Here is a 15,032-nt window from a genome sequence, read left to right on the forward strand (position 1 = left end):
GCTTGAACCTGGGTCCTTGCATACTGTAATGTGAGTGCTTAACCAGGTTCTCCACCTCTTGGCTACTGCATATTCAGTTTTATTAATGCTCAGGAGTGGCAGGAAAAATATGTCATCTAGATAATTTACATATACCTGTCAGACTTGTGCTTGTTTGTGGTAACCTTAAAGAAAGTGAAAAGAAACATAAGATGGGAGTCATGTGGTAGTGCAGCGGGTTAAGCACATGTGGCGCAAAGCGCAAGGACTGGTTAGGATCCTGGTTAGGATCCTGGTTCAAGCCCTCGGCTCCCCACCTGTAGGGGAGCCACTTCACAGGCGGTGAAGCAGGTCTGCAGGTGTCTCTCTTCCTTCTCTCTCAATTTCTCTCTGTCTCTATCCAATAACAACAACAAAAAATTTAAACAAAGAAACATAAGATATGCCCTTTTCAGTAATTTTAATAGCTACAGACACTAATGTTTTTATTTACATTTATTGATATTTAATTTTACTAATGTGTTTCACTTCAATTAAAAAATCATACAATGGTGAACCTAAGGATTTTAGAGAATAGTTCTAAAAACTTTCAGAAATCAAAGTAAAAGTTTAATATGTGTAACAAGTTGAAGTTTTAATGAAATAGGAGTTGTACTTTGTTTTTCCAAACATTTCCAAAAGACTGTTTATTTTAAAATACAGAGTTAGATACAAATGCCTTTTTATCCACTGTGAAGAGTATCACACTGATGCTTAAATTGACCATCTCTTCTTGTCCACTGAGTCCACCAATCCAAAGTTTTATGAAGATTGGTCTCTTTCTTCACTTTCCTGTTTGAGTCCTTAGATTACAGTAATAATGTGACCACATCTTCCATAGCTGCTTGGGATTCTTAAAGTTTTGCAGTTATTGTTTTTCCTACCGAGGTCTTACAACCTAGGGGGGAAAAATGCTCATGAAATGACATTGAACTTGCCTTTCATGTTAAAGCTACTGTCAGAAGCATTTAAGGTTGACCAGTGGAGATGCCGGTTTCCTTTGCAGGAAAAGAAGCAGCATCTCAATTGAAGTGATGGGAAGGTCAGCAATCCCCAGTTGGGTAAGGTTAAGATTTGAATCCAATCAGTCATACTTCCTGAACTTCAAGTTTACTATGTTCATGCCCACATTAAATTTGCCACTCATAGTCAAGAAATCAATCTCACATTCCATAATTCTCATAGAATGAGAGACATGCCCTACCCAGTGTCAGAATATACCTTTTTCTTCTACTGTATGTTGATAAATACAATGAGAAAATCAATCACATTTTATTAAACTGTACATACCAAGCATTTCTTCTAATTTTGTTGTGGCAGGTTCATTCACATAAAATATACAGTCATTATTTCTAGAAGAAAGAAGTAACAATTTTTCTCAATGCATACACAAAAGGAAGAGACAGCTTTCATTATTTATATATTTTTTGTGTGTGCTTGAGAATAAACCCAGGGCCTTATATGTAGTAGACATGCACTCTACCACTGAATTTACATATTTGGCTCCATAATATGACTTATTTTTAATTTTTTAAATATTTATTTATTTCCTTTTGTTGCCTTTGTTGTTTTATTGTTGTAGTTATTGTTACTGATGTCATCATTGTTGGATAGGACAGAGAGAAAATGGAGAGGGGAAGACAGAGAGGGGGAAGAAAGACAGATACCTGCAGACCTGAAATGACTCCCCTGCAGGTGGGGAGCCAGGGGCTCGAACCGGGATCCTTGAGCCGGTCCTTGCGCTTTGCGCCACCTGCGTTTAACTGACTGTACTACTGCCCAACGCCTAATATGCCTGTTTTTAAACAGTCTCCTTCAAGGGCAGTCTCAAGTAGTTGAAAGGGCCCTTGTTCTTATCTTAATTCCTAGCTCCCTGCATCATTCTTTAGCTCACTAGAGAGGCATACTGGTGGAGTTTACCCATTAACCTTTATTACTCTTAAATGTATCTACTCATGTGTATGTATGTAAGCATATACACACAACCATACAACTCCCCTCAAAGCTCTTATGATTAAAATAAAAATTTCACTAGTTAAAAGCTAAAATGGTGGTCCTTTCTCTGCTTCAACACCACTACACCTCACCCCAACCATTTTACTGGGGGGAAATGATATGTAGGACAGAAGTTGCATACACATGTAATTTCTTATCTCCCTATGGTGTCTGCACACCACTTCTATCAACTGAAGTTATCCTCACTATCATGTAACTGTGTCCCCAAAGCCCTCTCACTTATCTCTTTTGAGTCCTTGACTCTGCTGCAATAGACCTTAACTAATCTGTTTACCCTGTGGACACCACTTTTACTCACTGCCACATAAAATTTGAATAGTAATTCATGTTAACTAATAAGCAGACAAGGAAAATAAATGGAGATGCGTAAGTGAAACACAATGTTTATTAGTTTATATGCATTTGCTTTTCTTTTTTGATTTTGTACTCAACTATTATTCATTGTAACTGCCCCTTCAACACCCCAGGAATCTTGCACAATACTTACATCTTCTTCTTCTCTAGCACACCTAGCCTCACAAAAGCTGCTAAGGCATTTTTTTGTACATCAGAAGATAATACATCATAACACTGTGAAGCACCTAAAATAAAAGGGAGGAGTGAGATTTAGTAGTGTTTTTGTCCTTAAGAGAAATCACCCAGGAGTTGGGCAGTAGTGCAGCGGATTAAGTGCATGTGGTGCAAAGCCCAAGTAATGGCATAAGGATCCCGTTTCGAGCCCCTGGCTCCTCACCTGCAGGGGAGTCGCTTCACAAGCAGGTCTGCAGGTGTCTATCTTTCTCTCCCCCTCTCTGTCTTTACCTCCTCTCTCCATTTCTCTCTGTCCTACCCAACAACATCAATAACAACAACAATAATAACTACAACAATAAAAAAGACAACAAAAGGGAATAAATAAATATTAAAAAATAATTTAAAAAAATAAATAAATCACCCACATGCACATGGAGGTGTGACTAACCTTGATCGAGAAGCTGATTTGTGAAAATTCTAACTCCAGCAAGGTACTGTTTCTCAGTGAAGTAGTCATCTTCTTTCAAAAGGTATTTGCAAATTATCTGATTTTAACAAGGAGGATGAGAGAAAAAGAAGAGGGAATCATATACAATAGAGCAATAAATATTTTACACTGCCCTCCCAAGTTTGAGCACATAAAATTATAACATTTTAAAGGTTTTTCTGGTATTTATATCACTGTTTATAATTTTAAAAGTCTGAAATAGTATTGACATTTATTAAAATGGAATTTTCTTTTCTTTTCTTTTTTTTTTTTTTTAACCAGAGCACTGCTCAGCTCTGGTTTATGGTAGTCTAGGGGACTAAACCTGAGACTTTGGAGTCTCAAGTATGAGAGTCTCTTTGTATAACCATTATGCTATTTACCCCTGCCCTTGAAATGAAATTTTTTACTTCAATAGGCTGAAAATTAAATGCACTTGAAGTAGGAGCATTTTGCAGACACCTATCATTGGGGAAATAATAAATTGTACCCAAGCCTCAACAACTGTTCTAAAAATCATTATCTTCCCAATAAGATAAACTGGAAGAATATATATGTGTATATATATGATTTTAATATATGTGATTTCATACATACAAACACACATATTAACTTTATTTAATTTGATAGGGCAGAAACTGAGAGGGAAAAATGATGAAGAAGGAGAGACAGGCAACATATACCTGCAATATAGCTTCACTGATTGTGAAGTTTTCTCCCTGCTCGAGAGGAACAGGGATTTGAAGCTGGGTTCTTGTGCATGGTAACACATGCACTTAACCAGTTATGCCACCACCTGGCCCCTAGATTATTCTGTTTTATTCTGCCTAGGAAGAGAGGCCCTTTTTTTTTTTTTTTTTTTTTTTTGTTAGCTTCTAAGACATTTAATGGGCTAGGGGAGGAGGGGGTGGGAAAAAAAACATTTAATGATTATAGGGCAGGGGAGATAGCATAATGGCTATGCAAATTTTTCATGCCCTGAAATTTCATGCTCACTCCCTACACCACCATAAACCAAAGTTGTACAGTGATCTGGGGAGAGAGATAGAGAGAGGGAGTAGGGGAGGGAGAGAGAGACTGATTATTTTTACCACAGAAAGGTGCTTTCTTCTTCTAGCGTTTGCCCTTCTTCCGTAGCCAGTCAACAGTGTCAGGTTGAAAGGTGCTTAACAGTAGAAGTAGAAGTTGCCAACTACTAAGTGGTAGCATTTGTGAATGGAGGCTACCACAGATCATTATACTGATTATAGCACTACTCTATATGGAAGTCAGTCCTAGGCCTCTAACCAGTGCACAGCTGAGAACCAGAGAGTACAAGATCTGCCTAACAGCTTCCATCTTAAACTCTCTGTCACTTTTTAAATACTCTCACAGTTTCTCATGGGCAACTAATCTAACCCAATAATCTCTCTCTCTCCTGGTCATCTCCAGGACTTTACCACTCTACGCCAACTTTTTCAGATAGAGAGAAACAGATGGGACAGCACAACACTGAAACTTCTTCCAATATGGTGGGGGCTGGGCTTGAACTTGGGATGCATGAAAGGCAAAGCCTGCACAGTATACAGGCAAGCTATTCTGATAGCTCTCAACCCCCATTTCTTTTTCCCCCATATTTATTTATTTATTTATAAAATGGAAATACTAACAAGACCATACGATAAGAGGGTACAATTCCCACTACCAGAACTCTGTTATCACATCCCCTCCCCTGATAGCTTTCCTATTCTTTCACCCAGTAGAAGTATGGACCCAGGGTGATTATGGCCAACCCTCATTTCTCTTTAACTACTCAGCAGAGTTCAGCAGAGCTCCTTCCAACATTAACATTTAATAATTTAAATAACTGACTTTACATATTATGCAAATCTCACATTAAGTACTAACATAGATATACATGTGTATATATATATATATACACACACATGTATATATATATATAAAATTATATATATATATACACGTGTATATATATATATACATGTGTGTATATATATATATATACATACTTTTATTTACTTGTTGGATGGAGATAGAAATCTAGCGGAAACCCCACACCTATGGACATCTAATCTTTGATAAGGGGGCCCAAAGCATTAAATGGAAAAAGGTGCTGGGAAAACTGGGTTGTAACATGCAGAAGAATAAAACTGAACCACTTTATCTCACCAGAAACAAAAATCAACTCCAAATGGATCAAAGACCTAGATGTCAGACCAGAAACAATCAAATACTTAGAGGAAAACATTGGTAAAACAGTTTCCCACCTAAACCTCAAGGACATCTTTGATGAATCAAACCCAATTGCAAGGAAGACTAAAGCAGAAACAAACCAATGGGACTACATCTAATTGAAAAGCTTCTGCACATCCAAAGAAACTATTAAACAAAGAAACCCCTCATAGAATGGGAGATCTTCACATGCCAGACATCAGAAAAGAAACTAATCACCAAAATATATGAAGAGCTCAGCAAACTTAGCACCAAAAAAGCAAATGACCCCATCCAAAAATGGGCAGAGGATATGAACAAAACATTCACTACAGAGGAGATCCAAAAGGCTAACAAACATATGAAAAACTGCTCTAGGTTACTGATTGTCAGAGAAATGCAAATTAAGACAACACTAAGATACCACTTCACTCCTGTAAGAATGGCATACATCAAAAAGGACAGCAGCAAGAAATGCTGGAGAGGTTGTGGGGACAGAGGAACCCTTTTACATTGCTGGTGGGAATGTAAATTGGTCCAGCCTCTGTGGAGAGCAGTCTGGAAAACTCTCAGAAGGCTAGACATGGACCTTCCATGTGATCCAGTAATTCCTCTCCTGGGCTTATACCCCAAGGACTCCATAACACCCAACCAAAAAGAGGTGTGTACTCCTGTGTTCATAGCAGCACAATTCATAATAGCTAAAACCTGGAAGCAACCCAGGTGCCCAACAACAGATGAGTGGCTGAGAAAGCTGTGGTATATATACACAATGGAATACTATGCAGCTATCAAGAACAATGAACCCACCCTCTCTGACCCATCTTGGTCAGAGCTAGAAGGAATTATGTTAAGTGAGCTAAGTCAGAAAAATAAAGATGAGTATGGGATGATCCCACTCATCAACAGAAGTTGAGTAACAAGATCTGAAAGGGAAACTAAAAGCAGGACCTGACCAAATTGTAAGTAGGGTACCAAAGTAAAAACCCTGTGGTGAGGGGTAGACATGCATCTTCCTGGGCCAGTGGGGGGTGGGAGTGGGTGGGAGGGATGGGTCATAGTCTTTTGGTGGTGGGAATGGTGTTTATGTACACTCCTAGTAAAATGTAGTCATATAAATCACTAGTTAATACGAGAGGGGGAAAATTAATTGTATGTCTTGAAGTTTTTCAAAACACAAACTGAATCTTTTTAATATATAGGCTGTGTAATTGATATGCAGACTCTCTCAAAAGCCTAGACCAAGTAGATCAGAAGCAACCAATAGCACAGCTATATACAAGATACTGGGTACTGTACAGCAAACCCTAACTAAAGGACTTTTCAAAGTTAACCCAATTACCAAAAAATGTGATGATAACATTAACTATCGATTGTCTTTTTGAACCCTAAGACAGCAGGAACCTCACATCTCCACTATAGAGCCTCTACTTCCCCCAGTGCTAGAACCACTTTCCCATATTCCTCTCCCAATCCATATCAAATACTATTGCATCTGCCAATCACAACCTAACCAACACAACGATTGCCACCTCAACATGCTTCACTTCAGACTGTGTCCAGAGACTTAACGTGTGGAATGACAACCCTTCAGCTTCATTATTCGGGTGAGACCTTTCCTTTCATAGGATACTCTAATTCCATCTCAGGTGGTTCACTTTCTAACAAAGTCCCAAAACCTAGATATACACCAGTTTCTGTGAGAGAGAGCATATATTCACACGTATCCATAAACTACTGCAAAATATATACCTGAAAGCAGAAGTACACTAGAGTTTAGTACACTAAAGTAGAAGTACACTTCCTCTCCACTATTCCAAGCTTGGAATGATTGCTCAACAATTTGTTTGGCTTCATATGTTAACTCTCTTTTCAGTCACCAGGTTCCAGATGTCATCAGGATGCCAGCCAGGCTTCCCTGGACTGAAGACCCCACCAATGTGTCCTGGAGCTCCGCTTCCCCAGAGACACATCCTACTAGGGAAAGAGAGAGGCAGACTGGGAGTATGGACCGACCAGTCAACACCCATGTTCAGCGGGGAAGCAATTACAGAAGCCAGACCTTCTACCTTCTGCAACCCACAATGACCCTGGGTCCATGCTCCCAGAGGGATAGAGAATGGGAAAGCTATCAGGGGAAGGGGTGGGATATGGAGATTGGGTGGTGGGAATTGTGTGGAATTGTACCCCTCCTACCCCATGGTTTTGTTAATTAATCCTTTCTTAAATAAAAAAGAAAAAATAAAATTAAAAAAAAGATATCTAGAGGAAAGGGGGAGGTAGAGAGGTAGAAAGGGAGAGAGATACTTGCAGCACTATTGCACCATTTGTGAAGCTTCTTTCTTTTAAGTGGGGACCAAGGGCTTGAATTTGGGTTCTTTTATACTATAGTAGGTCAACTCAACAAGGTATGTTGCCACTTGGTCCCCTAGCGTACACTTTTTACATACTATGAACAAAAGATGTAAGATAAATGACGATTCTTGGGTTGTAGCATATTGTGCTAATGGTATTTAGTCAGTCAGTAAGGAACATAGTTGCCTGTATGCAGGAAGCGGTCTTAGCTGAGAGGTCAAATCATTGATACTATTAATTTTTTTTTTTGTCTCTGGAGTTATTGCTGTGGCTGAGTGCCTGCACCACAAATCCACTGCTCCTGGAGGCCATTTTTTCCCCTTTTGTTGCCCTGGTTGTTTTATCATTGTTGTGGTTATTACTGTTGTTGTTGTTGCTGTCGTTGTTGGATAGGACAGAGAGAAATTAGAAGAGGAGGGGAGACAGAGAAGAGAAGAGAAAAATAGACACTGGCAGACCTGCTTCACCACTTGTGAAGCAACTCCGCTGCAGGTGGGGAGCCGGGGGCTAGAACCGGGATCCTTACGGCAATCCTTGGGCATCACACCACGTGTGCTTAACCCGTTGTATTACCACCCGACTCCCAATTTCTTTTTTCTCTTTTTACTATTTATTTATTTATTTATTCCCTTTTGTTGCCCTTGTTTTATTGTTATAGTTATTGTTGTTGTAGATGTCGTTGTTGCTGGATAGGACAGAGAAATGGAGAGAGAAGGGGAAGACAGAGACGGGGAGAGAAAGAGAGACACTTGCAGACCTGCTTCACAGCCTGTGAATTGACCCTCCCTGTAGGTGAGGAGCCGGAGGCTCGAACCGGGACCTTCACACCAGTCCTTGTGCTTTGTGCCATGTGTGCTTAACCCACTGCACTACTGACAGACTCCTGAAACTATTAATTTCTTTAGTGCTACGATTCACCTAGGAAAGAGTTGCTCTTTAGACCAGAAATAAGTACAAGGAGGAAAAGTCTTAGTTACATTTGAGATGGGTGAAAAACTTGTGAAAATTTACATACCTGATAACATTCTACAAAAGGTTGAAAGAGCCCTATTAAGAATTCTAACACAGTATTTCCTTTCTCTGTAACTAGGATGTCCCTTGTAATTTGTATGGCTTCACTTCTGCAAAGCAGGTAACAGCCTTCTTCAAAGTCCTGGAAGATGAGAGAAAAGACAAAAAGGTATTCATTAATTTAGGCTAATGGGTTTGCCGCTGACTTTAGTCTGTGCAGCCATGTGTGCTCTGTACAAGATATCAGCTAATTCCACAAACATTCTCAATGGTTCCACTTGTTAATGGCCAGAGAAGAACCGTTTTAACAATTGAATGCTGAACCTCAAACACAGCAAATACATAGCAAACATATAGAAATCATGACCCAGGTGATGCAATACTTGCAATCTCTACTGAATAAAACCTTTTAAACCACAGTACACAGAAAGTTAGTTTATTTTCTCTCTACCCTGGTTTGTCCTCCCTCATCCTAAGACATCAGTAGTCCATCTCTGGGAATCTGATTCCTTAAATCTCATGTCTGTACCACCAGACACTCTGTCATTTCAAAGCAAAAGGCCCACTAAACAAATTTTTATCAGGAAAAGGTATAATGGTTGGCATATATTTTTGTCTGAACAGTGGTTTCATTGGTCCAAATGACTTTTTCAAACAGAGAGTAAAAAAGACATGATCTCGGAGATGGTGTAGTGGATAAAGCACTGGACTCTCAAGTTAGGAGGTCCTGAGTTCAATCCCCAGTAGCACATGTATCAGACTGATGTCCAGTTCTTTCTCTCCTCCTATCTTTGTCATTAATGAACATATAAAATATTGAGAGAGAGAGAGAGAGAGAGAGAGAGAGAGAATAAGAACAAAACAGACCATAACACTGAAGTGTCCCCCAATGGAATGGGAGGAAGGAGGCCTGTGCTCAAACCCAGATTGTGCACATGGAAATGCAGAGCACTATCCAAGTGAGCTATTTTTGCCAACTCAATGATTGTTTTTTTTTTTCTTTTTTTTTAATCAAAGAACTGTTCAACTCTGGCTTCTAATAGTGCTGGAGATTAAAGATGGGAGCTCAAAGCCTCAATCATTTGAATAATCATTATGCTGTCTCCCCAGTGCTGGTTGGTAAATTTTCAAAAAAAAAGTTGGGTTTCTTAATTGTGGTTGCTCTAATGGTTTAAGTTAATCCCTAAATTGCTGATTAAACTTGATCAAAAATCAAATTAACAGTTTGCTGAACTGTGAGTGTTCAAGTTTCATGTAGCACTTAGGAAAAGGGAAAACATATTTTTGAATCCACAACTAATATTTTCAGAACTCACATTGCAAACACATTTGCTTTCTGGTCATAAAAATTTACCTTTAGTGTGTTTCCTGGGAGGAAGATGAACTCATCTGAAAAAACATCATGTAGAAAGCGAAAGCAACTGTAGACATCCTCTGGAAACAGTAATTACAGAACATTATACTGGTTTTTAAACTTTCAGGTGATACCACAAAGTCCATAATATTCTAAAATGTACTATTTTAAAGGAATATTATTCACAAGCCAGAGTCAAGAATTAAGGTCACATAAAAGGATATTATAGCCAATCCAAAATTTACCTACAGAGTTAATTATACTCTAGTATAGTTTCAAAGGTTGAATCTACATAACAATCTGGGGGTTGGGTGATGGCACATCAATTGAGTACACGTTACAATGCACCTAGGTTCAAGACCCTACTATAGGTGGGAAGTTTCACAAGTGGTGAAGAAGTACAACAGGTGTCTTTCTCTATCCCTATCTCCCACTTCTTTCTCAATTTCTTTCAGTCTCTATCCAATAAATAAAATATTTTTAAAAAGTACAATCTGGCCTCTAATCTGATAATTCAATCTGATAATGAGCAAGACACAATTTAAAAAAATATTTATTTATTCCCTTTTGTTGCCCATGTTTTATTTTTGTAGTTATTATTGTTGTTGTTATTGATGTCATTGTTGTTGAATAGGACAGAGAGAAATGGAGAGAAGAGAGGAAGACAGAGAGGGGGAGAGAAAGATAGATACCTGCACTGTGAAGTGACTCCCCTGCAGGTGGGGAGCCGGGCTCGAATTGGGAGCCTCACGCCGGTCCCTGCGTTTTTTGCCACGTGTGCTTAACCCACTGCGCTACCACCCGACTCCCAGATTCACATTTTCTTATGTCTTTACTTTAGCATTAAAATATATTGGTATACAACATTAAAAAATACTCCTATTCTCCTGACATGGAGAGTCTACCTTGCCTACCAACTACAGAAGTTTCTTCATCTTTCTGACATATGCAAATAACTTTCTCACTAGAAAAATATACATATTGCAGCAGGTTAAGTGTACATGGGGCGAAGCACTTGGACTGGTATAAGGATCCTGGTTCGAGCTCTTAGCTCCCCACCTGTGGAAGGGTCGCTTCACAAGCGGTGAAACAGGTCTGGGTGTCTGTCTTCCCTTCTTCTCTTGATTTCTCTCTGTCCTATCCAACAATAGTGACAGCAATAACAATAATAACAACAAGGGCAACAAAAATGGGAAAAATGGCCTTCAGGACAGTGGATTCATAATGCAGGCACTGAGACCCAGTGATACCCTAGAATACACACACACACACACACACACACACACACACACACACACACACGGATATAAAATGTTACCTCCAACTTCAAGGTATTTATAGCATGCTAGAAGATCCTTAGTGGTACATGAATTCCTGTGTAAGTTAACTCCTAAGACCAATATTTCCATTTTCTGTATCTTAATCACCTACCTTTGAGTCTGTTTCCTTGTTTATAAAATGAAGACACAGAAACTGGGTCTAAGGTTCCTTACAGGGCTAAACGTGTTCAGTGAGGTTTTCTTATTAATTTATTTTTTAGATTTTTTTTTTATTTTTTAATTTTTAAAAATTTCCCTTTTGTTGCCCTTGTTGTTTTTCATTATTGTTGTAGTTATTGTTGTTATTGATGTCGTTGTTGTTAGATAGGACAGAGAGAAATGGAGAGAGGTCAGGAAGACAGGGGGAGAGAAAGACAGGCACCTGCAGACCTGCTTCACCGCCTGTGAAGCGACTCCCCTGCAGGTGGGAAGCCAGGGGCTCGAACTGGGATCCTTATGCCGGCCCTTGCGCTTTTTGCCACCTGCGCTTAACCTGCTGCGCTACCACCTGACTCCCTATTTTTTTTTTTTTATTATTATCTTTATTTGTTAGATAGAGACACAAACTGAGACAGAAATGAATGATAGAGAGGGAGAGAGACAGACACCTGTAGCCCTGCTTCACCATTTATGAAGCTTTCCTCCTGCAGGTGGGGCCTGGGGGCTCAAACCTAAGTCCTTGTGCACTATACCATGTGCACTCAACCAGGTGCGTCACCACCCGGCCCCTAATTTTTTAGATTTATTTATGAGATTTATTTATTTATTTATTTTTAAATTTATTTATGAGAGAGAAAACCAGACCATCATTCTGGCATATGCAATGTTGGGGATCGAACTCAAAACATCATGTCGAACACTTTATCTACCATGTAACTTTGTAGACCACATTCAGTGGCTTCCTAAGTCTGACTTTTTTTCTTTCTTTAGTTTTCCAGAGCATTAATCGGCTCTGGCTTATTTATGGTGGTGTTAGTAACTGAACCTGGTGTCTTTGGGTGACTCAAACATAGCTTTTTTTTTTTTTTTTTAAAGTATTAACTCCAAAGCTTTGAAAAGCAAAGACAATAATGCTACTGTCTAGTTCATATTACATACTAATTAAAGCAGAACCTGTGTAATCTGTGTAGAAAAGCCCTAATGCTGAATTTAGGTTCCTGTGAACAAAAACTGTGTTTTCCTCATTTTTTAATATTCCCTATTACATACAGAATGTTACTATGTATCTAGTAATAACTCCAGAACTCCTGTCTTTAGTGTCATGTCTGCTACTGTCAAATAAACAAAGCAGAAAAGAGCATCAGACCAGGAAATGAAAAACTGCTCATTTCAGATATATCTCTAATTAAGCATGTAACTTTACTAAGCCTATTTTCCCTTATTTATAAAAGTAAAATAATTTATGGCTGGGTGGTGGCACACCTGGTCAAAATAACATGTTCAAAGACCTGAATTCAAGCCCCTGGTGCCCACCTGCAGGGGGGAACCTTCAAGAGCGGTGAAGCAGTGCTGCACGTGTCTCTCTTTTTCTTTCCCTCTCAATTTCTGTCTTTAAATAAATAAATAAATAAAAGTTTAAAATTTTAAAAAGGAGATGATTTCTTAGATCCCTTCCAATCACCAAATTCTCACACATTTTTAGGGAAACAATTCCATTCCTTCCCAGAGTCTACACACAGGACTGCATGGAACTGTATGCATAGGTCTTTTACAAAATTCAAGACTGAATTCTCAAAAGTTACCTTTTCTGGCCCTGGGAGTCATTTGTAATGCCAAAGCTACTAAGGAAGGACGGACAAAAATGTTGAGCAACTGGTTCCTGTATGCTGAACACATGAGAAGAGTGATATGCTGAAAAATAAGTCCATTGACTACTTCTGAGTCTCCGGAGTCCATTTTCAAAATCACTTGGTCTTTGACAAGGCTGGCAATGTTGGAATGCAGAAGGATGTTGGACTGGATAACTGCTTCAGCAGATTCATTATCTAAACACAGAAACAATTCATTCAGAAAGATGATAAAGCAATAGGAGGTTGCTAGGAGGCTTTCGTCTAGTTTGCATCAATGCTGGTGACAACATGACAGATGTTTATTTTCTTTCTTTTTTCTCATAAATTTTTTCACTCACAAATCAAATCTCTCTCCAAGGACATGCAATACACTATCTTTTTTAGTTACTTAATTTAATAGTACAGAGAGAGATTGAGGGGGGAAGACAGAGAGGGAAAGAGACACCAGCAGCACTACTTCACTGTTCATGAAGATTGTCCTCTGCAGGTGGGGACTCGGGGTCTTGTATCTGGGTCCTTACACATTGTAATGTGTGCATTTAACCAAGTGTGCCACAACTCGTCCCTATAATCAACTACCTTATCTACCCCAAATTTGTTAACTATTTTGAAATGCACACCAGTTCTCACTCTGAAATCCAACACTACCTAAGGAACCAGGGATGTCCCAACTTCTATAATAATAAGTTATATGACAAGAAAATCACATATGATTGTTGAACTGTTATTAAAATCTTTGCACATGATTTAATTCATGTTTGTCTCAAAAAAAAAAAAAAAGAAAAGAAAAAAAAGAGAGAGAGAGAGAAAGAAAGAAAATCATGAGGATATGAAGATAGTGTGGTGCTTTGCTATGTGTGTGACCAAAGCTCATACCTGGCCTACTGCATGGGGAGGATGTTTTAGGACAGTGGTTCCTTCCTTCCTTTCTCCCTTCCTCCTTCTTTTTCTTACCAGAGCACTGCTCCTACCACCACCCAGACTGTGGTTTCAGAGTTCTGGTGGTAGGAACTGTGTGAAGCTGTACCCCTCTTATCCTATGGTTTTGTCAAAGTTTCCTTTTTATAAATAAAAAATTAAAAAAAAATCTATTCTTAAGAGACTTTCATTACCAAATGTAGTCTCTATAATTCTATATCAAAGAAACTGGGGCTGGCAAAATAGTCCACATGGATAGTGTGCTACTGTGCCGTATGTACAACCCAAGTTTGAGCCCAGCCTCCACTATACTGAAGGATGCTATGGTCTCTATCAGCCTCTGTCTAAACAAAACAAAGGAAGGAAGGAAGGAAGGAAGGAAGGAAGGAAGGAAGGAAGGAAGGAAGGAAGGAAGGAAGGTCGTATGCTTTACATTGGTTTGTTCTAGCCCTCCCCCGCCAAGAGAATTGGATGAGTCCTGTTAATTTCGCGGGCCTGCTTGGCCCCACCCCAAAGAACCCCGAGGGAGGGTTCCTGAGTCCGAGAGTTCCTGAGTTCCTGAGTTCGAGAGTTTCAGGGTTACAGAGTAAGAGAGTTCCACAGTGGAGGAGTTTTCAGAGGGTTCCCGAGTGCGAGAGTTCAAGAGTTCCAGAGTTGGAGGGTTCCTGAGTTCGAGAGTAAGAGAGAGAGTGCTTGCGCCGCCACAAAGAGACAGCAGAGTTCTGTTTGGTGATTAGTTTGTCTTAATTTATGAATCGTTGTTCCTGAATAAAGAAATACAGCTTCCCTGCCCAGCTGTTGTCTCCGCGTCTCTGTTACCCGCTGTGAAGCAAGCCCGGCCAGCTGGAGCCTTCCGGAAATATTAACAACAAAGGAAGGAAGAAAGAGGGGCCAGGCGGTGGCACATTTGGTTAAGCACACACACTGCAGTGCACAAGGACCCAGGTTCAAGCCCCTGGTCCCCATCTGCAGGGGGAAGGCTTCATGAATGGTGAAGCAGGGCTGCAGATGTCTCTCTCCCTCCCTATATCCCCCTCCCC

At 39.5% G+C, this 15,032-nt stretch overlaps 1 protein-coding gene across 3 annotated transcripts in view; it reads right to left on the reverse strand.

The window, feature by feature from the left end:
- Positions 1 to 420: 420 nt before the first annotated feature.
- The window catches only part of GNPAT (glyceronephosphate O-acyltransferase), a 47,531-nt gene continuing 32,919 nt past the window's right edge, over positions 421 to 15,032 (reverse strand). For 2 of the 3 annotated variants that reach the window (XM_060191994.1, XM_060191992.1), the window contains 7 exons: positions 13,027 to 13,269; positions 9,966 to 10,045; positions 8,616 to 8,753; positions 2,996 to 3,092; positions 2,522 to 2,615; positions 1,309 to 1,370; positions 421 to 916 (listed from right to left, as the gene is read on the reverse strand). In XM_060191994.1, the coding sequence (XP_060047977.1) occupies positions 873 to 916; positions 1,309 to 1,370; positions 2,522 to 2,615; positions 2,996 to 3,092; positions 8,616 to 8,753; positions 9,966 to 10,045; positions 13,027 to 13,269 (758 nt within the window). In that variant the 3' untranslated portion in view covers positions 421 to 872. The remainder of the gene's footprint in view (positions 917 to 1,308; positions 1,371 to 2,521; positions 2,616 to 2,995; positions 3,093 to 8,615; positions 8,754 to 9,965; positions 10,046 to 13,026; positions 13,270 to 15,032) is intronic. The other variant, XM_060191993.1, reaches the window with a different exon arrangement.

The sequence above is a fragment of the Erinaceus europaeus genome, chromosome 6 (assembly GCF_950295315.1).
Source record: "Erinaceus europaeus chromosome 6, mEriEur2.1, whole genome shotgun sequence".
NCBI classification, from domain to species: domain Eukaryota; kingdom Metazoa; phylum Chordata; class Mammalia; order Eulipotyphla; family Erinaceidae; genus Erinaceus; species Erinaceus europaeus.